This window comes from Agelaius tricolor, unplaced genomic scaffold, assembly GCF_023055355.1.
Source record: "Agelaius tricolor isolate 1412-34295 unplaced genomic scaffold, bAgeTri1.0.p SCAF_36, whole genome shotgun sequence".
In the NCBI taxonomy this organism is placed as follows: domain Eukaryota; kingdom Metazoa; phylum Chordata; class Aves; order Passeriformes; family Icteridae; genus Agelaius; species Agelaius tricolor.
Genome location: NW_027269296.1, coordinates 1,588,416 through 1,612,457, shown reverse-complemented (window position 1 = coordinate 1,612,457; position 24,042 = coordinate 1,588,416). Strand labels below are relative to the sequence as shown.

Sequence of the window (24,042 nt, the reverse complement as noted above, 5' to 3'; positions counted from 1 at the left end):
GCTGGGCAGGAGCGGCGGCAAGCACGGGAGGCTGGGCAGGAGCGGCGGCAGGCACGGGAGGCTGGGCAGGAGCGGCGGCAGGCACGGGAGGCTGGGCAGGAGCGGCGGCAGGCACGGGAGGCTGTGCTGGAGCGACGGGAGGCTGGGCAGGAGCGGCGGCAGGCACGGGAGGGGCTGGGCTGGAGCGGCGGCAGGCACGGGCGGGGCTGGGCTGGAGCGGCGGCAGGCACGGGAGGGGCTGGGCTGGAGCGGCGGCAGGCACGGGAGGCTGGGCAGGAGCGGCGGCAGGCACGGGAGGGGCTGGGCAGGAGCGGCGGCAGGCACGGGAGGCTGGGCAGGAGCGGCGGCAGGCACGGGAGGGGCTGGGCAGGAGCGGCGGTAGGCACGGGAGGGGCTGGGCAGGAGCGGCGGCAGGCACGGGAGGGGCTGGGCTGGAGCGGCGGCAGGCACGGGAGGCTGGGCTGGAGCGGCGGCAAGCACGGGAGGCTGGGCTGGAGCGGCGGCAGGCACGGGAGGCTGGGCAGGAGCGGCGGCAGGCACGGGAGGGGCTGGGCAGGAGCGGCGGCAGGCACGGGCGGGGCTGGGCAGGAGCGGCGGCAGGCACGGGAGGGGCTGGGCAGGAGCGGCGGCAGGCACGGGAGGGGCTGGGCAGGAGGGGCGGCAGGCACGGGAGGGGCTGCAGCCACCGGTGCGGACGCCGCGGCGCCGGCACGGGGTGGCTCGGCGGGCCGGGGCGCCCCGGTCCCGGCGCAGGCGGTGCCGTGCCGGGACCGGGGGATTGCGGCCAAACGCCAGCAGGGGCGGGTTCAGCCGTGGGCGTCTGCCCCGCGTGGAGCCCGTGGGCAGCTCGGGGTGCGCTGCATGCGCTTGAACGCCGGGGTAGGGGGGGTTCCCGCGGCAACGGCCGCAGGGGGCGCTGAGGACGCCAGCGCGGCCGCGCCAGGCGTGCTCGGCACCGCAGATCCGGGAGCTGCAGGGGACTGCAAGGACGCAGCAGCGACGGGACCTGGGCCAGCAGCGGCGCCGCTGTGTCGGCAAAGGGGGCGAGGGGGCTTGGGGGGCGGGAGAAGCCGCCGCGCTCTCGGGTAGCGGGGGGGGGGGGGGGGGGGGGGGAAAGCGGCGGGATCGGCGGGGGGGGGGGGGGCGGGGGGAAGGGGGTGGGGCCGCGGTGACGTTGGTGGGCGGGCTCGTAGAGGCGGGAATTGAGGGACGGGGCCGTGAGGATTGTGAAACCGGGCGCGGGGACCAACGGGATGGCAAAGGCGGGGAGGGCGGGAGCGGGGGGCAGGCGGCAGGGGGCGGGGCCAAGCAGGACTGCGGGTACCGGAGCCGCGGGGTCCGACGGGAGGGGGGGGCGTGTCCTGTTAAAGACTCGCGGCGGCAAGGGGCGGAGTCACAGCATGGGCGGAGCTCGGCGGGGCGGCTGCTGTGGGCATCCCCCGTGCAGCAAACACGGCTCAAGCAGCGCCCTGCAAGCTGGGAGCAGCTCCCCGGCAGCCATGGCCCGGCAGGAAATACTAATAAAGTGCTTTAAACACCTGTATCCTAAAAGTCTCTGTTAAAGACAGTTGTGGTTTACTGAAGTTTTGCAACAGTCTCGCTTTATGGCACTTTACGTCACCTTTACGACAGTCGCGCTTTACGGCTCCTTTTACGACACTTTACGGCAGTCATGCTTTACGACACCTTTTACGACAGTCGCGCTTTACGACACCTTTTACGACAGTCGCGCTTTACGGCACCTTTTACGACAGTCGCGCTTTACGGCACCTTTTACGACAGTCGCGCTTTGCGGCACCTTTTACGACAGTCGTGCTTTACGGCACCTTTTACGACACTTTGCGGCAGTCGCGCTTTACGGCACCTTTTACGACAGTCGCGCTTTACGGCACCTTTTACGACAGTCGCGCTTTACGGCACCTTTTACGACAGTCGCGCTTTACGGCACCTTTTATGACAGTCGCGCTTTACGGCACCTTTTACGACAGTCGCGCTTTACGGCACCTTTTACGACACTTTGCGGCAGTCGCGCTTTACGGCACCTTTTACGACAGTCGTGCTTTACGGCACCTTTTACGACAGTCGTGCTTTACGGCACCTTTTACGACACTTTACGACAGTCGCGCTTTACGGCAGCTCTACGACAGTCGCGCTTTACGGCACCTTTTACGACACTTTACGGCAGTCGTGCTTTACGGCACCTTTTACGACATTCGCGCTTTACGGCACCTTTTACGACAGTCGTGCTTTACGGCACCTTTTACGACAGTCACGCTTTACGGCACCTTTTACGACAGTCGCGCTTTACGGCACCTTTTACGACAGTCGCGCTTTACGGCACCTTTTACGACAGTCGCGCTTTACGGCACCTTTTACGACAGTCGTGCTTTACGGCAGCTTTGCGACAGTCGCGCTTTGCGGCACCTTTTACGACACTTTACGGCAGTCGTGCTTTACGGCACCTTTTACGACAGTCGCGCTTTACGGCAGCTTTACGACAGTCGCGCTTTACGGCAGCTTTACGACAGTCGCGCTTTACGGCAGCTTTACGACAGCTTTACGACAGTCGCGCTTTACGGCACCTTTTACGACAGTCGCGCTTTACGGCACCTTTTACGACAGTCGCGCTTTACGGCACCTTTTACGACAGTCGTGCTTTACGGCAGCTTTGCGACAGTCGCGCTTTGCGGCACCTTTTACGACACTTTACGGCAGTCGTGCTTTACGGCACCTTTTACGACAGTCGCGCTTTACGGCAGCTTTACGACAGTCGCACTTTACGGCAGCTTTACGACAGTCGCGCTTTACGGCAGCTTTACGACAGCTTTACGACAGTCGCGCTTTACGGCACCTTTTACGACAGTAGCGCTTTTCGGCATCTTTTACGACACTTGTGCTTTCCGGCAGTTTTACGACAGTCGTGCTTTACAGCACTTCCTTTTATGGAACTTTTACAGCATTTTACCGTTTTTGTTTTGTTTTTCATTTTTTTAAAATTATTTTCATTTTTTAAATTATAAATTATTTTTTATTTCTTTTTTTTTTTAATTTTTCTATTTTTAACGCTTTTAATTTTTTTTAATTTTGGTGTGCTTTATGGCAGTTTTATGACAGTTGTGCTTTACAGCACTTCCTTTTATGGAACTTTTACAGCACTTTACAGTTTTTATTTTGTTTTTCATTTTTTTTAATTAATTGTTTTTTTTTAACTGTAAGTTATTTTTTATTTCATTTTTATTTTTAATTTTTCTATTTCTTAAGCTTTTTATTTTTTTTTAATTTTGCTGTGCTTTACAACAGTTTTATGACAGTTGTGCTTTACAGCACTTTACCTTTTTTTTCATTTATTTTTAATTAATTTTATTTTTTAAATTCTTAGTTATTTTTTATTTTATTTTTATTTTTATTTTTCTATTTCTTAAGCTTTTTATTTTTTTATTTCGTTGTGCTTTACGGCAGTTTTATGACAGTTGTGCTTTACAGCTCTTCCTTTTATGGAACTTTTACAGCACTTTACAGTTTTTATTTTGTTTTTCATTTATTTTTAATTAATTTTATTTTTTAAATTCTAAGTTATTTTTTATTTCATTTTTATTTTTATTTTTTTATTTTTAAAGCTTTTTATTTTTTTAAATTTTGGTGTGCTTTTTGGCAGTTTTACAAAGTTGTGCTTTACAGCACTTCCTTTTATGGAACTTTTACAGCATTTTACCGTTTTTATTTTGTTTTTCATTTTTTTAAAATTAATTTCATTTTTTAAATTCTTAGTTATTTTTTATTTCATTTTTATTTTTACTTTTCTATTTTTAAAGCTTTTTTTAAAATTTTGATGTGCTTTACAGCACTTCCTTTTATGGAACTTTTACAGCACTTCACCGTTGTTTTTTTTGTTTTTGTTTTTCATTTATTTTTAATTAAGTTTATTTTTTAAATTCTAAGTTATTTTTTATTTCATTTTTATTTTTAATTTTTCTATTTTTAACGCTTTTAATTTTTTTTATTTTGGTGTGCTTTATGGCAGTTTTACAAAGTTGTGCTTTACAGCTCTTCCTTTTATGGAACTTTTACAGCACTTTACAGTTTTTATTTTGTTTTTCATTTATTTTTAATTAATTTTATTTTTTAAATTCTAAGTTATTTTTTATTTCTTTTTTTTTTTATTTTTTTATTTTTAAAGCTTTTTATTTTTTTAAATTTTGGTGTGCTTTTTGGCAGTTTTACGACAGTTGTGCTTTACAGCACTTCCTTTTATGGAACTTTTACAGCATTTTACCGTTTTTATTTTGTTTTTCATTTTTTAAAAATTAATTTCATTTTTTAAATTCTTAGTTATTTTTTATTTCATTTTTATTTTTACTTTTCTATTTTTAAAGCTTTTTTTAAAATTTTGATGTGCTTTACAGCTCTTCCTTTTATGGAACTTTTACAGCACTTTACCTTTTTTTTTTTTTTGTTTTTCATTTATTTTTAATTAAGTTTATTTTTTAAATTCTAAGTTATTTTTTATTTCATTTTTTTTTTTAATTTTTCTATTTTTAACGCTTTTAATTTTTTTTATTTTGGTGTGCTTTATGGCAGTTTTACAAAGTTGTGCTTTACAGCTCTTCCTTTTATGGAACTTTTACAGCACTTTACAGTTTTTATTTTGTTTTTCATTTATTTTTAATTAACTTTATTTTTTAAATTCTAAATTATTTTTTATTTCATTTTTATTTTTATTTTTTTATTTTTAAAGCTTTTTATTTTTTTTTAAATTTTGGTGTGCTTTACGGCTTTTTTATGACAGTTGTGCTTTACAGCACTTCCTTTTATGGAACTTTTACAGCACTTTACAGGTTTTTTTTTGTTTTTCATTTATTTTTAATTAATTTTATTTTTTTAATTAAAAGGGGTTTTTTTCATTTTTATTTTTAATTTTTCTATTTTTAAAGCTTTTTTTTTTTTTTCATTTGGTGCTGCCCAGACCAGCTCAAGCCGGTGATTGTGGTGGTATTTGAGGGTCCCCAGGACGTGGGAAGAGATGAGAATCTTGACTCCACCTTTCACCAGGCTGATTTATTATTTTATGATCTCTATTATATTAAAAGAAAATGAGATATTAGAACTATACTAAAAGACCAAGGAGACATCAGAAAGCTGGAAAGGAATGAATAATAAAAAAACTGGGACTGCTCACAGCTGGACCGTGATTGGTCATCAAATAGAAACAATGCACAGGAGACCAATCTAAGATGCCCCTGTTGCTAAACCATCTCCAGCCCACACTCCACAGCCAGCAGATCGTTATTGGTTCCGTTTCTGTTCTGAGGCTTCTCAGGAGAAAAATCCCAGCAAAAGGATTTTCATCAAACATGTCAGTGCCAGGTGATGATGGCACAGGCAGCATCAGCTGGCTGAGGTCACTGTGTCATTCCTGCCAGCCCAGGCGTCACAGCAAGGAGGAGAGAGTTCACCCTGTGCTCACCCTACAATACAGAGCAGTACAACACAAAACACATATTAACACAAGATTATAACCTTTTTCTATTTTCACTACAGGTTGATTTATTGTTACAGGAAACCCAAAACAACAAAAGCACACAGAAAACAACACTCATCTACCATTAACACTCCCTGAGGCAAACAACCCTCCTTGCGTGAGCCTGAGTGTCCCCATGTCAGGGCAGCACCTTTACATAAGCATTTTCTCAGGTTCTGGCATGAGCTGCCCAGGTTGAGCTGCTGCTAAAACATACATTAAAACCATCGCTTGGAACGGGGCGGAAAGGAACAGAGCTTTAGGCAGAAAGGAAGAGAGTTTTAGGGCAGAAAGTGACCGTTTTAGGGCAGAAAGGTTACAATGATCCCCATTCAGAGTGGTTCCTACACCCGACCCTCAGCTGGCGCTACTCACGGAGGATGCTGCGGGCTCGGGGCTCCGGTGCTGCCGCAGCGGCTCCGGCTCCATCCGCCCGCCGGGGCTGCGGGGCTGCCCCCGCCGCCGCTCCCGCCCCTTCCCTGGCGTGGAGCTGCCCTGCCCAGCCCAGCCCAGCCCAGCCCCACCGCTGCCGCGGGGAGCCCGGTGCTGCTGCGGCCGGAGGGAGCCCCGGCACAGCCCCGCCGCCGCAGGTGCCTCCCCGGGGCCGCCCAGCCCAGCCTGGCCCGGCCCCCGGCGCCGCCTCCCCGGGCCCGTGCGGGGCTGCGGGTGCCCCCGATCCCGCCGGGCAGCGGCTGAAGGGATGGAGGAGTCCGGGATAAACCCCCGGCTCACAGCGGGAGTTCCCAGGCTTTGGGAACAGCCCGGTTTTTGCGGCTCTTGCATGCCCAAAGGTCTCCTAGGCACTTCGGGACCCCCAAGCACATCCAGCCCAGAGACAGAATGAGTCGTTTTGTCCACTCATCAATGGAATCAAAAGGATCAAACTGGAATGGAATCCTCGCGTGGCGTCTCGGGTCGAGGACGGTTCAGTGGCAGCCCCTCTGCCACATGGGCCAAGCACACGCATACACCAATGTGGTGGATGGTAACTGGCATTTATTAACGGTTAGGCAGGGTCATTTATAACAGGGGGTAACAGTCAGTTAACGGTAAAAGGGGAGGGGTTCTGCCTATGCGTAACATTGCGATATCTTGAGACCTCACGATATCTTGAGATCTCGCGATATCTCCCCACACTTGCTTACCTTGCGGCTCTCCCTTTCCTCCTCCAGAAACATTTGTACCCTTAACACAGCTCATGCTTCACTTTGGTGTCCACCACAGGCTGATTTCCACACAGAACCCACAGAACACAACCACAGAGGCTTTTCCACCAGAAACCAGAGTTTCCAGATCCAATTATTTAGCAAATTTTTTGTACAGCTACAAAGACCCACATTAGTCACTTCCACCTCAATCTCACTGAAGCCCATGCAGCTCCTTAAAACCAGAGACTGAAATCCCAGCAGGGATTACTCACCAATCATCTTTCCAAGGGGATAAATTTCCCTTGATTGATTTCTTTACAATGACTGTCCCATCCTGCAGAAACAAGCAGGTGAGGGGTGGTTTTTAGGGTAAGGTTAGGGGTGGTGTGAGGGCTGCTTCACCTGTCACCCTCAAGCAGCCCCCACTTTGCCCCTCAAGGCATCTGCTTCCCCTCACCCTCTTCTTGTCACCCTCAAGTTCCCTGCCCTCAGCCTCTCAGCATCTCTGTGCCACCCTGGAGCCCCCCAGTTGCTCCTAAAGCCCCCTTCTGCCTCTCAGCTCCCCCCATCCTCTGTGCCACCCTCCAGGCCCCTCCCCTCAGCCCGCAGCCCCCTGTGACACCCTGCAGCCACAGACGTTGTCCCTGCCTGTCTCGCTTGGGTGTTGTCCTGCTGCGAGAGCTGCGCCGTCCTCCGAGGGTTCGGGCTCCTGTGTGCTGCTGGAGGGGACTCACGGGTGGGCATTTCCTTCTTTGCTGAGCCAGCACCCTAACTTGTTTAATGGTGTCAGTGCAGCTGAGGAGCCCCACTGAGGTAGAAAAATGCTTGCAACAATTGATTTTCCAGAGTTCCAAGAGTGAAAATCGCTGTCACAGTTGCTTTCATATTGATGTCCCCAGGAGGATCTAATCTTTCTGCTTTTCTTTTTGACTACCTCTTTGACACTGGGAGCAATTATTGTAAGTTGTCCCAAGGCACAAGGGCCACCATCTATTTTTGAGGGTATACCTTGCCAGGCCCTGTCTCCACAGATGAGCCAGATTCCTCTAGGGAATGGAATTGGAAGTTTGTTAAAATTATCTGTGTGAGGTTCGTCATATGTAAGAAGCTCAGTTTGATTACACCCAGAAGTCACATTGCTATAAGCTGGGTGATATGGGGTAACGTTTAAATGAGGGCCATCTTTTCCTAGGAAATGAAAGAAGTAACAGGTATCCATAGGTAATGAGCCTAGGATTTCTAGCTCTTGAAGGTCAGATTTATCAGCTTTAGAATTATCAATATAAGTTTGGTGTTTCTGGCTGGGAGTTGGAGATACATGATGATCATCATATGGCCAATATTTATCAAGAGTAACATTATCAAAACCCTTTGGGAAAGGTACTCCAACTAGACAGGCTGAAAAAGGTTTGTCAGGGCTTGTGTCAGATAGACAGATGGTATTGGAGCCTGCAGACCTGGCTAAAGCAGCCCAGACACTCATCTTTGGTTGATTTACAGGTAAAGCTTCTGTTTGTGCTGCCTGTGCAGCTGCTTGTGCTGTTTGAGCTGTAAGAGCCCTTTCAATTTTTTCTCCTAGGGTTTTTCCAAGTTCATTTGCCTGGATAATTGCCACTTGCTGTGGACTCCCAATTTTGTTACAGGCATCAATCATTTCAGGCACTGTGGGTTTTTCTTTTCCTAGGGCTTTGATAACTCTTTTACATTCTGCATTGCCTATATTTTCAATAATGTCCCGTATCATTATTGGGTGAGCTATATCATCGCCACATTGTCTTTCTGCTCCTTGCATTACCCAGTCCACAAATGTGGTAAATGGTTCAGACGAGTCTTGGCTAATCAGATTATAGGCTTTTTCAAAACTTCCTGCAGGCTGAATTTGCAAAAAGGCTCTGCGAGCCATCTTTTTAATGTCATCTAACGCTGGTTTGGGTAAATTCACTGGATTATCATTCTGATCATCAGGAGGGTCACCAGTCAGCTTAGACATGACAAGGGTGCGAAGGTCTGCATCAGTACTCTGTCTGTAAGTGGCTAGTACCCCTGTGAGCAGTCTTTTCCATTTGAGTTCCCATAGCATATATTGTGAGGCTGTGAGAATTACACTAGCAGGATTTTTACAGTCATTTGGTGTGAGTGTTTGTCCTTCCAGGGTGCTTTTCAGCAGTTGCTTGAAATATGGGCAGCAGATGCCACCATCCCTTATTGCTTTTCACAATTCTTTTATCTCATGAGGTGGGACAGCCACCCGTGTTCTAGGACCACCGGCTTGCTGGCTGAATAGCACAGGCACAGCTAAAGGATTTAGAATTTCTTCTTTGCAAATCTGGCCTCTGACTTCATCCCAGTCTGTTAGACACTGGGGGGACTCTGGAGCTATTTGGGAACAGTTCTTTTTCCAAATTCTTTTGTGTTGGGATCAAAGGGTTGGCATTTGCACATTTGCAGGGGTGAAATAATTCTCTGTCTGTCCTGTATTTATTAAAGCAGCTGTGATATTCCACCCTCCCTGTGAAAAACGCCAATCACTTGTTTTTAAAATTTTAAAAGTTTAATAGTAATAAAATGGTTATAAAAATAGTAATACAATTAGAGTAATAATAATTTGGACAATTTGAATTAGGACAATATGAGACAATAAATACAAAGTGTTATGGACATCTGGGTACCTTTTTCTGGGCAGCACAAGCCCGAAAAAGGACACAGGTTAACAGAGGATTAACCCTTAAAAACAATAACCTGTTGCATATTCCTACACCTCAGACATGATGCATAAATTCCATTCAAACACAGAATTCTGTCTGTGTTGTCCTGTCCCATAAATCCTGCTCCTCCAGCTCCTGTGGTGTCCCCGTGCCTTCCAAAGGGGTTTGGCAGGTTTGGGTTCTGTTTTTAGGGGTGGTAGTGATCACTGATAGCCCAGGGTGGCTTGAGGGGTTGGGTGAGGAAGGCCCTGGCTCTTCCCTGTGCCAGGAACTGGGAGAACTGGGGGGCATTGGGAGGACACTGGGAGGGAACTGGAAGGGCACTGGGAGCACTGAGAGGAGGACAGAGGGAGGACTCTGGGGCACTGGGAGGACACTGGGAGGACACTGGGAGCACTAGGAGGGCACTGGGAGGATTGGGAGGGCACTGGGAGGGTGCTGGGAGGGTGCTGGGAGCACTGGGAGCACTGGGAGCACTGGGAGGAGGACAGAGGCAGGACCCTGGGGCACTGAGAGGGCACTGAGAGGACGCTGGGAGCACTGAGAGGACACTGAAGAGGGCACTGGGAGCACTGAGAGGGCACTGGGAGGGCACTGGGAGCAGTGGGAGGGCACTGGGAGCACTGGGAGAGCACTGAGAGGACACTGAGAGGACAGTGGGAGCACTGGGAGGGCACTGGGAGCACTGGGAGAGCACTGAGAGGACACTGGGAGCACTGGGAGGGCACTGGGAGAGCACTGGGAGAGCACTGGGAGCGCCTTGCGCACCGTGGCCGCCAGAGAGCGGTGGGGCGCGGCGTGCAGCGAGTCCTTCCAGCCGGCAGAGGGCGCTGCAGCGCAAGGAGAGGCGCGCTGGTGCCGCTCTTCTCCCTGACTCCTCCCAGCCGTAGAGCGCACCGCGGTGCCGCGCCGTCGGTCGCGCTTGACGGCGGGGGCGTCGCGAAAGGCCCGTGAAGGACGGCGGCGGGCCCGTGAAGGGGGGGGCGGCGGTGTCGGCGGCGTGACAGCGGCCGTGTCGCGACAGGAGCGCAGCCATGCCGTTCTGGGGCCTGCAGAAGCAGCTGGGTATCGATGTGGACACCTTCCTGCTGCGGCAGAGCATGCCGCAGCCGCACGGCCAGGCCGCGGTCTGCCACGCCTTCGAGCGCGAGTGGGTGGAATGCGGGCACGGGCTGGGCCAGACCCGCGCCCGGCGCGAGTGTCAGCTCGAGTACGAGGATTTCATGGAGTGCATGAAGCGCACCAAGCTGGTGGGTGAGCGGGGGGACCCCGCGGGGCCTTGCGGGGACACGGGGGGCCTGGGGGTTCTACAAAGGGGGGCAGCAGGTGCGGGCTGGGGGGACTCCAGGTGTTGGGGAGCGGTGCAGAGGGTCCTGGCCATGCTCTGGGGAAGGTCTGGGGGCTCCAGCCCAGGGTGGGAGCGCTGCTTGGTCGTTCCCGGACTGAGGGGGGGTCTGGCCCCGCAGCAACCCCTTCCCCCGGGCTGTGGGGGCTGCAGGAGCCCCGGGAAGCTGCGGCTGCCCCGCTCCTGGAAGAGTTCCAGCCCAGCTTGGAGCGTAGTGGAAATTGTCCCTGCCCATTGCATGGGATTTTAGTTCCCTCCCAACCAAACCATTCCATGTTTTGGAGCAGTGTGGAGCCGACCTTTGTCCCTGCCCCCAGCTTTCCTCCAGCAGCATCCACACCCAGGACAAAACCCTGGTCAGAAAACGGGGCTGGAAACCCAAATCTCATCAGTACAGCACATCTTGAAAGCCCCAAAACCTTTGAGAAGAGCCTCAAACTGGAGTGAGGAGCCCCGGGGTGGGGTTAGTGGGGGCTGCACATCTTGGGGGGCTGCCCTGGGGACCCCCTGAGACCCCCCTGTGTCCCTGGCAGACTCAGCGGCTCCGGACCATCCTGGAGCAGCGGGACAGGATGATCAAGCAGGGGAAGTACACACCCCCCGAGCATCACATGGGCAAGGAGGAGCCCAGGCCCTGATTGCCTCTGGAATCCCTCTTGGAAGAAAAAAGAAAAATTCCTCTTGGAAGAAAACCCCCAGAGCACGGGGCAGGGGCCCTGCTGTGGCTGGAGGGGAGCAGCCTCAGGCTGGGCATTGCTGGGGCAGTAAATATCCCTTTGGAATGTCTCCTTGCCTCTGTCTCCTCTTTTTTTTTGGGGTAAAACACCTCGTTTCCACACGGATTCAGAGTGGAAGTGGATGGATTCAGGATCTCTCTGCTGTTTTCAGTGTGTGGGAGGCAGATTTCCTCACTGGGGGCTTTGAAATCCCACATTCCAGCAGGATGCATGGAGGCCCTGGCACAGCCCAGGGGGTTCATCCCTCCCAAGGAGATTTTTTTCCTTCCATTCCCTCAGTTTTGGAGCAGCACTGAAGCAGGAGAGTCCCTGGAAGTGGAGAGTGGCCAGCTCTGTGCTTTAATCCACGTTCTTAATACTGCTGGATCTTTGCTGGGAGATTCCTGATCCCAAATCCCCCTGCTGGGGTGGCAAAGGCTGAGCCCAGGGTGACCTCTGAGGGCAGGGATGTGACACAAGGGACACTCCAGGAGGCAGGGACATTCCAGACCCCCTGCTTCATGTTGGGCACAAGAGGAGTCCCATGGATCCCTGACTCCTGGGATTGCTGAGCCCTTGGATCACAGCTGGGTGCAGGTTTTGTGGGGGGCTCTGAGCCACCCCAGGGTGTCCAGGGCAGGGATCTGAGCCAGGAGAGAGCTCTGTTATTTCCTCCTGGAACAAAGTGCACTGCAAAAAGCCCTTTCCTGGATTTCACAGGAGCCATCCAGCAGGGTTTGAGCTTTCCCTGGGATTTCTGCTGCTCCTGCCCCTCAGCTCCCCCCACAGCAGCCCTGCCCGAGGTTTGTCCCTTCCCCCAGGCCCAGATGGATCCTTTGCTCCAGCCCAGATGGATTCCCTGTGCTCTGCCTGAGTCACAGCCACCATTCTCCCTGCACTGGGGGATGGTGGCTCTGGAGAGCTCCAAATTCCCACTCTGGGCTCAAATCCTCTCAGCCAGGGGCACATCCCTGTCCCAGGACTGGCTCTTCTTGGTTTGGCACTGCTGATCACACTCTGCCACTTGTCATCCCTCTAATTTACATAACTCTGGAAATAATGTCCTTTTAAAATATTTTTTTTTCATCAATTTTTATATTTTTCTCCTGTTTCCTGCCCAAAGCAGGAATAAATGACCCAAGACCCCATCCTGGCTGGATCCTGGCTAATTCCTGGCTGTCCTTGCAGTAACTGATGGAGAGTGACAATCCTCAGGGATTCTGATTGCTGCTTTAAATATGAAAACTCTGCTGGTGATGAGTTTGAGAGGAAAACCAACATCAGGATATCAGTGCTCCATGGATCTCAGCATTCCAGCTGTAAAAATGGGCAAGGAGGAGGGAAACCCAGGGAAAATATGGGAAAGGGAATGGCTTCAGGTGGAAATATGGAAAAAATATGGGAACCACGTGAGGAAAAGGGAATGGCTTCAGGTGGAAATATGGAAAAAATATGGGAACCATGTGAGGAAAAGGGAATGGCTTCAGGTGGAAATATGGAAAAAATATGGGAACCACATGAGGAAAAGGGAATGGCTTCAGGTGGAAATATGGAAAAAATATGGGAACCACATGAGGAAAAGGGAATGGCTTCAGGTGGAAAAGGAGGGAGCCTTTTGGGGAGGCTCCAGAGCTGCCAGAACAAATAAGGGGTGGATAAAGAGGGAAAATGGTGCTGGGGATGGAAATTGAGCAGTGCCATGGAGCCATTGGAGTTACTTATCCTCATGAATTGTCCATTGGAGTTATTTATCCTCAGTGAACTGTCCCAGGGGGATCTGGGGAGAAGGAATGAGGGAGGGGATGGGACAGTGGCTGGGGGATTTGGGGACCCACATGGAACACCCAGAAGGTCTGAGCAGGGCTCAGCTATTCCAGGAGCTGATTTCCCTCCAAGCCACCCTGCAACTGCCCAGGGCAATCCCTGGGTTTCAGCCATGGATGGAAATTTGGGAAGCAGAGGCAGCCAGGAGGTCAAACCCTCATGAGCTTCCACACTTGCAATCGCTCATTAAGGATGATGATTAATTATTATCAATTAACTTCCCCAAAGAGATGTGCACTGGTGGAGGAGTGCAGAGAAGACTTTGGGGGTGACTTTTCTGGTGGAGAATTTGCCAGTGGCATCACAACTTCCTCCCAAGCTGGATGTGAGGGCTGGTGGCACCCAGAGCCGTGCAGCAGCACGGGGCAACGCTCCCAGGAATTTTGGGGAAAAAACCCTGTTTTGATTAGAAATGTTGCTTTTCCAGGGAGAGGAAGGGGAAAAAAACAGGCTCAGCAAAAAGCCTGGCAGTGTGGAGAGTGACTCATCCCATGCAGATGTCAGAGGAAATATTGGGATGGATCTGAACACTCCTGGCTCCCCAGGGGCTCTTTAGATCCCTTCAAAATCAAATTGCTCCGGCGATCGCAGCCACAGCCAGGAGGATCCATCTGCCTGAGTTAAAAGCTCTGTCAGGAATTTCACCCATAAAGGGAATAATCAAAGACCTGATGAAAACAATCAAATTTATGGAGAGATTAAAATAAAAACACCTCCCTGCTCTGCTGGGAGGAGACTGAGGCCGAGGCTCTGGCTGAGCAGCAGGGATCGAAAATGGATCCGATGCTCCTGACCGAGTTCCCCTGGGCAAAGGGATTTATTTGGAGCATCCTCAGCTCCACAGTGTGGTTCACCACCAAGCCTGAACAGGATCCATATCCAGCCTGTAGTAGTTCCAAATTTATATTTTGCTCTTTGCCTTTTTTGTCGCGTTTTTGGCAGGGGGTGATGCCACGTCCCAGCTGGGTGGGAGGCACCGGGGTTGGGATGGGGTGGGAGATCCCCATGGGGAGCTGCTTCTGCCTTGGCTGGGCAGGAACTGGTGAGGCCAGAGCACCATCCGTCCCCCCAGCCCCTCATTCCCATTTTCCTACAACCCTTAGCCCCCAGGATTGGGAATTGGGGACGAGCCCCCACCTCCTGCAGCTCCCACAGCCCTGGATGTGCTGTGCATCATCTGCAGCTCCTCTCTGCCTCAGAGAGGGGGAACAAACAACTCTCAGGAGATGAATAATTTATCAAAAGTCAAGGGAGAAGGCAGATTTCAGCCCTGGGCTTGGGCAGAAGGTTTTAATGAGGGAGAGGGGACCATTCTTGGGGCAGAGCTGGGTTCTGGCTGATTTGCACCAGGAGACATCTCCCTGCATCCCTGTGGATGTCCAAGGTCTCGGCACTCGGGGTCCCAGGGGTGCCCTCAATCCTGCTGAGCAGCACAGGAACAGGGAAATGCAATGATTTAGGGAGGACCCGCCTCCCCCTTCCTCCCGAAATAACGATTCCCTGTCTCCACGTCGGCAAAACAAGGCACGATCCTAACCCAGATTTCGCAGCAGCACAAATAATCCAGCAGCTCCCGGCGCTGCGAGGGATTTCGGGAAGCGCGTTCCGGGTGCGAGATCCACACGGGCTGGAACAGGCGCCGCCGTCTCCCAGCCACCCGCGCTCCCCCGGGATTCAGCGCGGCTGGAATTGGCTGCGTTTGCTCCCGGAGCACCGCGAGGGAGGAGGCTGGTGACACACGGGGTGACACACGGGGTGACAAAGGCAGGCGGCATCCTACAGCCAGCCCCGGCCCTCCCGCAGCCGGCCGGCTTGGGAACCCTGCGTGCTGTGCCCGGGGCGAGCGGTGCCCGGTCACCAAGGCGGGCAGCAGAGGTGACCGAGGGTGTCACAGCATCCCCCCAGCGGGTGCCCGGGGCCGGGCCCGGCCGTGGCCGCGCTCTCGGGGCCGGCAGCGCTGCAGACACGCGGCAGAGCCGCCCAACCCGTCCGGGAGCTTTGGGAACGGCGCTGCGGCAGCGTCTGCATCTCCAGGCACTTCCCTCCTCCCTGCGCCTCTGGGGCCGCCGGCTCTGCCGGGCTGAGCCTCCCCTGCTCCTCTCTCACGGGTTTTGGGGTCCCCCATAGTGATGGGAACCACAGCCCCTCCTTGGGTGTGTTTATCCATCTCAATGTCCAGAACGAACCTGACCACACTGCAGAGAAAGCGGGCTCAGGGTGGCACCAGGGTGACGGCCCTGTCACTGTCACCATCCTTGGGGTGGTGGGACTGGTGCCAGCCCACAAGCACACCCTTTTGCTGTACACCCTTTACTCTGCCCCAAGTTCCCCAGCACCAGTCTGGCCTGGCTGCATCCCATGAGGGTTTCCAGATCCCAGAACTCATTCCCAGATCCCAGAACTCATTCCCAGCTGGAGTTCAGCTCTTCGAGGCCTTGCCCTTGCATCTGTGGGGTCACCCCGCTGGTGTATCCACACCCGGGCGGGTTTTGGCCAAGCGTTTCCTCCCCATCGCTGCATCCAAGCGGGCAGGGCCGCAGGGCAACACGTGCTCCTCTCCAGCCACGTCCCAAGCTGCGTCCAGGTGTCACCACACCCCACAGCCGAGTGTCCTGCACCTCGTCCCACCCCCGTCGCTGGAAGCACTCAGCAAAACACACACCGGGGAAGCAGAAGTGTTGGGATGAGATCTGAAAACCGGCGGGGGAGAGATGCCCACGGGGCGCTCGGGTGCGCCGAGACCCCGGGGGGACTGGGGCGCCGAGCTTGGCCGGGTCGGGTGCGGCGCCGCGGGAGCGGCCGCGCTGGCCCGGGGCCGTGGCACGGAGCCGCTGCCGCCGCCGCCGCTGCTCGTTGGATGCCGCCGTCGGTGCGGGGCGGCTGGATCTGCCGTCAGCCGGAGCGGTTTAGCCTGCTTCACTCCTGCCAGGCTGCTGGGGCTGTCCTGCAGCTCCGCCACCCCTTCGGGCTGCTCCTGGTGTCCCTGCCCGCGCCGCGCCTGGCGCTGGGACACGTTCGGCTGCGCCTGGGATGCCCGGCTGCCCCGCAGGTGAGGCCCTGGGCAGCTCACGGCTCTCCCAGCGCGGCCCTCCGGACCTTCCCGAGCCTGTCCCCGCACCCTGCCCGTGTCCCCGCACCCTGCTGGTGTCCCCGCACCCTGCTGGTGTCCCTGCACCCTGCTCGTGTCCCCTGCACCCTGCTCGTGTCCCCGCACCCTGCTGGTGTCCCTGCACCCTGCTCGTGTCCCCTCACCCTGCTCGTGTCCCCGCACCCTGCTCGTGTCCCCTCACCCTGCTCGTGTCCCTGCACCCTGCTGGTGTCCCTGCACCCTGCTCGTGTCCCCTCACCCTGCTCGTGTCCCCTCACCCTGCTCGTGTCCCCCGCACCCTGCTCGTGTCCCTGCACCCTGCTGGTGTCCCTGCACCCTGCTCGTGTCCCCGCACCCTGCTCGTGTCCCCCGCGATGCGCTGCGCCTGCTGGCCCCGATCCCCGATCGATGGCTGCTCTGATTACCCTGGGCCTGGGGGGATCCGGAGGATGAGGATGGATCGGGGATGCTGGGAGGATGCCGGGGGGGCTCTGCGGGGTGCGGGGAGCTGCTGGGTGGTTTGGGGGGACCCCCTGTGCAATGGGGGAGCAGGGTGGGGAGGCAGCAGGCGCTGGGGGGCCCTGAGGAGCACGGGCAGGTTGGAGGGCGCAGCCTGGGAGCCCCGAGGGGGTTGCCCGGGGGTGCCCGGGGTGGAGGTGCCGGTTGTGCCGGCGCAGGGGCGGGCGGCGGGGCCGGTCCCGGGGCTGCGCGGGGCGGGAGGCGGCCGGGACCCCCCCGCCGCTCCCCGCCGCCCGGTGGGCAGGGCCGGGCCGGGCCGGGGGAGGCGCCGCGGCGGCGGGAGCGCACGGCGGGGCCGGGAGCGGCCGGACCGGGAGCGCACGGCGGGGCCGGGCCGGCACCGGAGCGCCGCGTCCTGCCCGCGCCGAGTCGGTACCGGAGCGCCGGCGGGGGGTGAGCGGGGCCGGGGGGGCTGCGCACCGGGGAGGGACCGGGGAAGGGCGGCGGATGGAGCGGGGATGGGCCGGGGATGGAGCGGGGAAGCGCAGGGTCAGAGCGGGAGATGAGCGGGGGATGAAGCGGGAAGGGCAGGACACGGAGATGCAGCGGGGATGGAGCGCGGAAGGGCGGCGGGTGGGGATGGGGAAGGACCGGGAAAACGGGGCAGCACCGCCGGGGCTGGGCTGGAGCTGCGGGCACCGGAGGGTGCCGGGGAGGGGGGGTAGGACCAGGTGGGAGCAGGAGCCGGGGGGGCCACACCGGCCCCGTGTGCCCCCGCAGAGCCGTGCCCGCACCCCGCTGCCTCCTGCACCTGCTGCCCCCCCGCCCGTGCCGCAAACCCGGCTCCAACCCCCGCAGCCCCCGGCCCTGCCGCTCCCTGGGCACCGAACCCCGCCCGGCCCCCCCAGCCCCACACCCGCGGGTCCCCCAAAAACGGGGCGCGGGCTGAGCCCCTCGGGGCTACCGGGGGAGCCGCGGTTTTGGGCCGCGATTCATTTTTTCGCAGCTTTTCAATGGGGGGTGAATGACTCATGGAATCCTTTCTCCGTTTCTTTCAATGTTTTTTTGGGTCTCTTTGTTCCTGTTTTGCTGATTAAATGATGGGAATAAGGAAAGGCTCGGCGTGATGGAGGCGGCTCCTGCGCCGCGGCACATCGGTTGTAGGAGTCTCAGGCATTTTTCCTGGCCGTGCTAGAGGACACAATGAGATTTATTTTAAATATGTCTCATGCAAGGTGCTTATTTGCCCAGCGTGTGTACGCGGCACAGCTCACTCCCGGCGTGCTCCAGAAAGCCCTACCATCTTCCTCTGCCATGATTAATAAGATTTTTAAATCCATCCCCGTTCTCAGAGGGGAAAAACCTGCAGGTACAAAGGGCAGAGCCGAGCCGATGCTCCTTCCTGCACTGAGCACAAAGAAATCGAGCCCAAAAGGTTGGACTTGGCTTTGTGGGAGTGAGCTCAGGGATGCCAGTGTGAGCTTTGCTGGTAGAGGGGCAGCCGTGCCAGCATCCCCATCCCTGGGAACCCCAGCAAGGGGGAAACTGAGGCAGCATCAGCAACCTCCAGGAGGGCTGAGACACCCATGGTGGACGATCCCTTCTCCATCACCCCCAGCACCCGTGGCCCGGTGTCACACGCTGTTTGCTCCTTCTCCAGGGTGCTGCTGCCCGCGGGGACGTCCTGCCCGCCCTCCTGGCCGTGCCCTGGGCCATGTCGTCCTCCGACGAGGAGACCCTCAGCGAGCGCTCCTGCCGGAGCGAGCGGTCGTGCCGGAGCGAGCGCTCCTACCGCAGCGAGCGCTCGGGCAGCCTCTCCCCCTGCCCCCCCGGGGACACCTTGCCCTGGAATTTACCCCTCCATGAGCAGAGGAAGAGGAAGAGTCAGGACTCGGTGCTGGACCCGGCCGAGAGGGCTGTCGTCAGGGTCGCAGGTAAGGCAGCGCCTTGTTGGTTCCCCCCGGGGGTTCCCGGGGCTCCCCCCGCCGTGACTGAGATGATCTTGGGGTCACCTCTGTGCCCCGCTGCTCCTCAGGGAGCCTGGGGGTGGATGGGGAGAGGAGGGGAGGGATGGAGGTGGCTCTGGTGGCCGAGGAGCAGGGTGGTGGTTTGTCTCTGCCATGGCTTTGTCCTCTCCAGGCGGGCCCCGGGTGGTTCATCCCCTCGGCACTGGGGTTAAGGGATGACTGGGCACCTCCAACTGCGGCTTGGGTGACATTAAAATGCTTAATTAAGGACTGAATGGCTCCTTGGTGGAACAATGCCCTCGGCTGAACTCCGGGGAGGAATTTGCCCGGGGAGGTTTGGGATTCCCGCCCGGCTGATGGAGCCGGGGCTGCTCCTTTGTGGTGCCCATCAGCAGCTCCACCGCGGTGGTCACTGGGACACGCTGGTGTCCCCGTGTGGAGGGGACAGTGCCCCGTGTGTCCCTTTGCCGGCTGTGCTGCTGACCCGGTCGCAGCTCCGGGGAAGGAGCGGGGCTGGGAGGCAGAAACAAAGGCAGGGCTGGACCCACCTTGGCCGAGGGCTCCTGGGGGCGGTGGGGACCCTGCTCCACGGGGGAATCTGCTCGGGGTGGTGGCTCCAGGCACCAGAGCTGGGGTTTCATTCTTCACTGGGGCCAAACGGCCATCAGGGGCTTTGATCTCTGTCTGCCGGGCTCTGTCCACATCTCCCGGCGCTCCGGGCGCCTTTGATCTGCCCCTGCTGGAGCAAACGGGGATTTGGGAATCAGGGCCGTGCTGAGGGACCCCTGCTGAGCCCTGGCCAGGCTGTTCCTGGCTGTTGCTCCAGGAGAAACCCGGGTTTGGGTTTTAATCTCTCTGCTGGGAGTGGGCACAAGGGTGACAAAGCCCTGAGGTGCCCGCTCTGCCCTGCCAGCCCCCAGTTGGTGACCAAACCAGCCCCATCCTGTGGGGACACAGACTGGGAGCGCTGGGGAGGAGGGACACACCTGGCACAGGGGCAGGTGCCAGCAGCTCAGGGGTGGCTGTGAGGTGCTGCTCCCTGTCTCTCTCCCTGCCTGCCCCATGGCGTGGGGTGCGTGGGGATCCGGCAGTGCCGCCGTGCCCGCCTGGGAATCCTGGGGCTGGAAGAACCAGTTGATTCAAATGATGGCTCTTGAGAATGCACTGTCTGGGGCTGGGACAGGCAAATGTGCAGGGTGTGGCTGGGCCTGCCCCAAATCCCAAATCCCAAATCCCTGGGGCTGGGAGATGGAGGGGTACCAGGATCCTGCCGTGTTCACTGCTTCTCATGGACCTGCTCTGCCCCAAAATCTCCATCCTCCCACACCCCAGGGATGGATTCTGCCCAGGCCCAGCCATTCCCCAGCTCCATTTCTGCCCGGGATGCCGAGTGTTTGTCATCACCCAGCTGGATCCAGCCCGTGATGAAAGGCAGGGGGATGTCACAAAATTCGGTCTCATGCAGATTGCCCATTAAAAATAACTCAGGAGGTGCAGCGAGACAGTGCTGAGCTGGGGAAAAAAAAGAAGAGTTCGGAGACAGTTTTGTGTCACCAAGTTTGAAAATGAGCTGAAATATTGATTCAGATCCTTGCATTATTCAGTGGGAATGTCTGCGGGGTGCTGGCTGCCCCAGTGCCTCTTCTGATCCCACTGGGATCAGGCCTGGGACCAGGGATGGTGGCCTGAGGAATGTGCCCTGGGGGACCTGGCACATTCAGGGCAGGGTGATGGGGGCCTGGCTTTTTGGGATCCCCAGGAAGGGGCACCAGGGCCTGGGGGTGGAGCCTGGGCATCATCTGGGCCCATCCTTGTGCCACCATGGGCCTTGCAGAGATGACACAAGGAGTGGCACCTTTGTGGGTTTGAGGGACACAGGGATCTTGGTTTTGGGGGGACACACAGATCTGGGGGGCTCTTCCTCCTTGCTATCTGTGGGGTCCAGCAGTCTCTGCATCCCTTCTGGCCCTGAAAGCCAAGGAAAGGAGGACACAGCCCAGGGAGGGCTGGCCCAGGTCTCCAGGCAGCTCTGGAGCTTTTCTGGCATCTCCTGGGAAGGCAGCGGTGGGAGGGGAGGGGGGAGCAGGACGTGGAGGGTCAGAGTGTGACCCTTGGCCCTGCCTTGCTCTGTCTCCCTCCAGGCACTTGGCAGAGGGTGAGGGAGGGCGGGGGTGGCTGCTTTTGGGGGAAAAAAGGGCTCTTTTATCTGAAATCTGGTGCTGCCAGGGCCGTGCTGGGGCGCTGCTGGGCCGGGAGGGGCCGGGGCACTCCGGGATGCCAGGGGTGAGCGGGCAGGGGTGATGGACGAGGCGTCGCTGGGGCTTTCCAAGGGCTCTTTGAAAAGGTTCCTGGGAGTCCTTTGTCACCCGGGCGCGTCACCCGCGCCGCTGGCAGAGCCGGCGCTGGCTGAGGGAGGGAGCTGAGCTTCATCCCCGGGGACACGGGAACAAACCCCCTTGTTCTCGCTGCCTTGGGAGCTCGGCGCCGGTTCCGAGCAGCGCTCCCGCTGCCCGAGGAGGAATCGCTGAGTGCCAGCTGGCCCGCACAGCTTTCCCTTTCCCTGGGAACGCGTTTTTGGGTCAGAGGGATGTGGCACCTCTGCAGGGCTCCGTGCCGGGGGCGGCTCCGCGGGCAGAGCTGCGGCCCTGGGGCCGTTCCCGGGGGATTCTCCGGCCGTTCCCGGGGGATTCTCCGGCCGTTCCCGGGGGGATGCTCCGCTGAGGATGCGTGCCTGGCACCGCCGGGCACAAAGGCCCTGCCACGAGGTCGCGGCGATCGAAACCCTCTGTCCTCCCCATCCATGGAGGCTCTGCCGGGGATGCAGCCGGGCACCACGTTAATTACTTTTCCTAATTAAGGCGCCAAGCTGAAAGGGAGATGCCTCCAAAATCAGGATAAGGGGGGTGATTTGTGTAACCCCACCCCAGGCCGGGAGCTGCAGGAAGAGGAGGAGGAGGAGGAGGAGGAAGATGGAGGTGCTGCCCCTGGTCCTTCTTCATTCCCTGGAGGGATGAGGGGCGCAGCCCCCCCACCCTGAGAGGGCTCGGGGGTCCCTGGGTGACGGTGGGGACACACAGGGTGTCTGTCTGAGCAGGATGGGGCTTTTCTCGTTGCCATGGTTACCCAGCCAGGCCCTCCAGTTGCCATGGGAACGGTGCATCGGGGTGAAAAAGCAACATCTTGAGATGGCCAAAAAAGGGCCGGGATTTGCCCCACTGGGGGGGGCTGGGTCATGGCGAGGGGGTGTCCTGTGGGCTCAGCGGGGCTGGGGGGACTGGTGTGTCCCCTGGCCTGGGGACAGCCACCCTCGTGCCCTCCTGTTTCCACGGGAGGTTTTGCTCCATCAGCTTGGCTGGGATTTGGGGGCCTGAGTGGGGTTTCTGTGGGTATGGGAGTGCCAGGCAGGTTTGGCCCTGAACCCCCATTTCCCAAACCCGGTGGGGTTTGGCTCTGCCCCACTGCTTCCCTTGGTGGGGCCTTTCCACCCCTCCAAAGTCCTCCAGCTGATTCTCAGGGCCCCCTTTTCCCTGCCCATCCCTCGGCAGGTGATGCTGAGGGGTCCCCACTCCTCCCCGGCCCCTCCAGGCAGTGCAAGGTGTCACCTCTGGTGTCAGCCCCGCTGCCACCCCTCTGGTGCCACTGTCTGTGCCAGCCACCCTCCTGTGTTGTCCCCAATGTCACTCCCAGTGTCACTCCCTGGTGTCGTTCTTGGTATCACCTCCAGTATGGCTCCCAGTGTCACCCCCTGATGTCCCACACAGTGTCACCACGCCCCTGGTGTCGTTCCTGGTATCACAGCCGTTGTCACCCCCGTGTCACCCCCAGTGTAATCCCCAGTTTCACCCCGATGTCACCTTGATATCAGCCCCAGTACAATCCCCAGTGTCACCCCGATGTCACCCCCGGTGTCACCCCTATGTCACCCCCAGTATAATCCCCGGTGTCACCCCGATGTCACCCCTGTGTCACCCCCAGTACAATCCCTGGTGTCACCCCTGTGTCACCCTGATGTCACCCCCAGTATAATCCCCGATGTCACCCCCGTTGTCCCCTCCCGGTGCTGGCCCGAGCGGCCGCCAGGGGTCAGGACGGGCCCGGGGGCGGGCACCAGGGGGCGGGGCCTGTTCAGGGGCGGAGCAAACACGGCCAGGTGGGCGGAGACTTTAGACGGGCGTGGCCCTGGGCGCGGTTATGATAATTCCGGACTCTGGGTCGCGTCCAGGGGCGTGTCCCCACCCTTGGCAGTGTCCCCATCCACCCATCCCGGTTACCGGGCCGGTGTGGGGAGGGGGGTCCCGGGAGACACGAGCGCGTCTGGGGGCGTGTCCCTGTCGGTGGGCACGACCCAAGGGCGTGTCCCCTAGTGGGCGAGTCACGGGGCGTGTCCCGGTGGCGATGGGCGGGTCCCGGTGGCGATGGGCGGGTCCTGGGGCGGGTCCCGGTGCCGAGGGGCGGGTCCCGGGGCGGGTCCCGGTGCCGGGCCGGGCGCGGCGGAAGCGGCCCCGGCACAGACGGGCCCTGGCCGCGCCGCCGGCAGCTGCGCCCAGCGCGGGCACAAAGGCCGCCATGGCCGGCTACGTGCCGGGGCTGGTCCCGGCCAACCGCAGCCAGGAGAAGGAGTTCGTGCAGGCCTACGAGGACGTGCTGGAGCGATACAAAGGTACCGAGCCCGCCGGGCCCCGCCGCCGGGCCTGGAGCGCGCCGGGGCCGCCCCGCGGGGCTCAACCGGCGCCGTCCCGGAGCCTTCCCGGAACCTTCCCGGTGTTTTCCCGGTGTTTTCTCGGTGTTTTCCCGGTGTTTTCTCGGTTTCCCGGGCTGGATGCTCAGGGGCAGCATCCTCGGGTTGCGCTTGGGGTGCCCCGCTCCGGGTGTCCCCAGCTTGGGGACAGCGTCTGGGCGCCCCAGGTGTCCCCAGCGTGGGCTGTTCCCGTGGGCTCCGTGCGGGAGCTCCATCCCTGCGTGGGGTGTCCCGCGTTCCCGTGGGCTCCGTGCGGGAGCTCCATCCCCGCGTGGGCTTCCTGGGTGCCGCCGCTCCTGCGTGGGCTGCCCGCGGGCTCAGCATCCCTGCGTGGGGTGCCCAAGGGATGAGCGACACTGCTGTCGCCAGCGTGGGGTGTCCGGGGGCGCTCCGAGTCCTCCGTGATCCCCGCCACCTCCCCTCGGTGCCTTTCGCAGAGTTTTGGGGTCCCCGTGTCCCTTCCAGCATCCCAGCCGGGCGCCCCGAGCAGCGCAGCATCCTTCATCCCCGCGCCCTCACCCGCGGTGCCACCGG

General features: G+C 57.2%; 2 protein-coding genes across 9 annotated transcripts in view; both read left to right on the top strand.

Moving 5' to 3' along the window:
- The first annotated feature begins 10,262 nt into the window (after positions 1 to 10,262).
- Positions 10,263 to 11,502, top strand: NDUFS5 (NADH:ubiquinone oxidoreductase subunit S5). Its single transcript, XM_071453288.1, has 2 exons — positions 10,263 to 10,621; positions 11,250 to 11,502. The coding sequence occupies exons 1-2, from the start codon at positions 10,406 to 10,408 to the stop codon at positions 11,352 to 11,354; spliced, it is 321 nt and encodes a 106-aa protein (XP_071309389.1). The 5' UTR covers positions 10,263 to 10,405; the 3' UTR covers positions 11,355 to 11,502.
- Positions 11,503 to 17,123: 5,621 nt separating this feature from the next.
- The window catches only part of MACF1 (microtubule actin crosslinking factor 1), a 142,858-nt gene continuing 135,939 nt past the window's right edge, over positions 17,124 to 24,042 (top strand). For 7 of the 8 annotated variants that reach the window (XM_071453275.1, XM_071453274.1, XM_071453273.1 and 4 more), the window contains exons 1-2: positions 17,124 to 17,256; positions 18,464 to 18,737. In XM_071453275.1, the coding sequence (XP_071309376.1) occupies positions 18,518 to 18,737 (220 nt within the window). In that variant the 5' untranslated portion in view covers positions 17,124 to 17,256; positions 18,464 to 18,517. Of the gene's footprint in view, positions 17,257 to 18,463; positions 18,738 to 23,236; positions 23,431 to 24,042 lie in introns of those variants that run through there. The other variant, XM_071453267.1, reaches the window with a different exon arrangement.

What these genes read in the sequence shown, in the direction of transcription:
- NDUFS5 (XM_071453288.1), top strand. Translation starts at nt 10,406, where the DNA reads ATGCCGTTCTGGGGCCTGCAGAAGCAGCTGGGTATCGATGTGGACACC. An exon ending in GCATGAAGCGCACCAAGCTG is followed by an intron (nt 10,622 to 11,249) that starts GTGGGTGAGCGG and finishes TGTCCCTGGCAG; the next exon opens with ACTCAGCGGCTCCGGACCAT.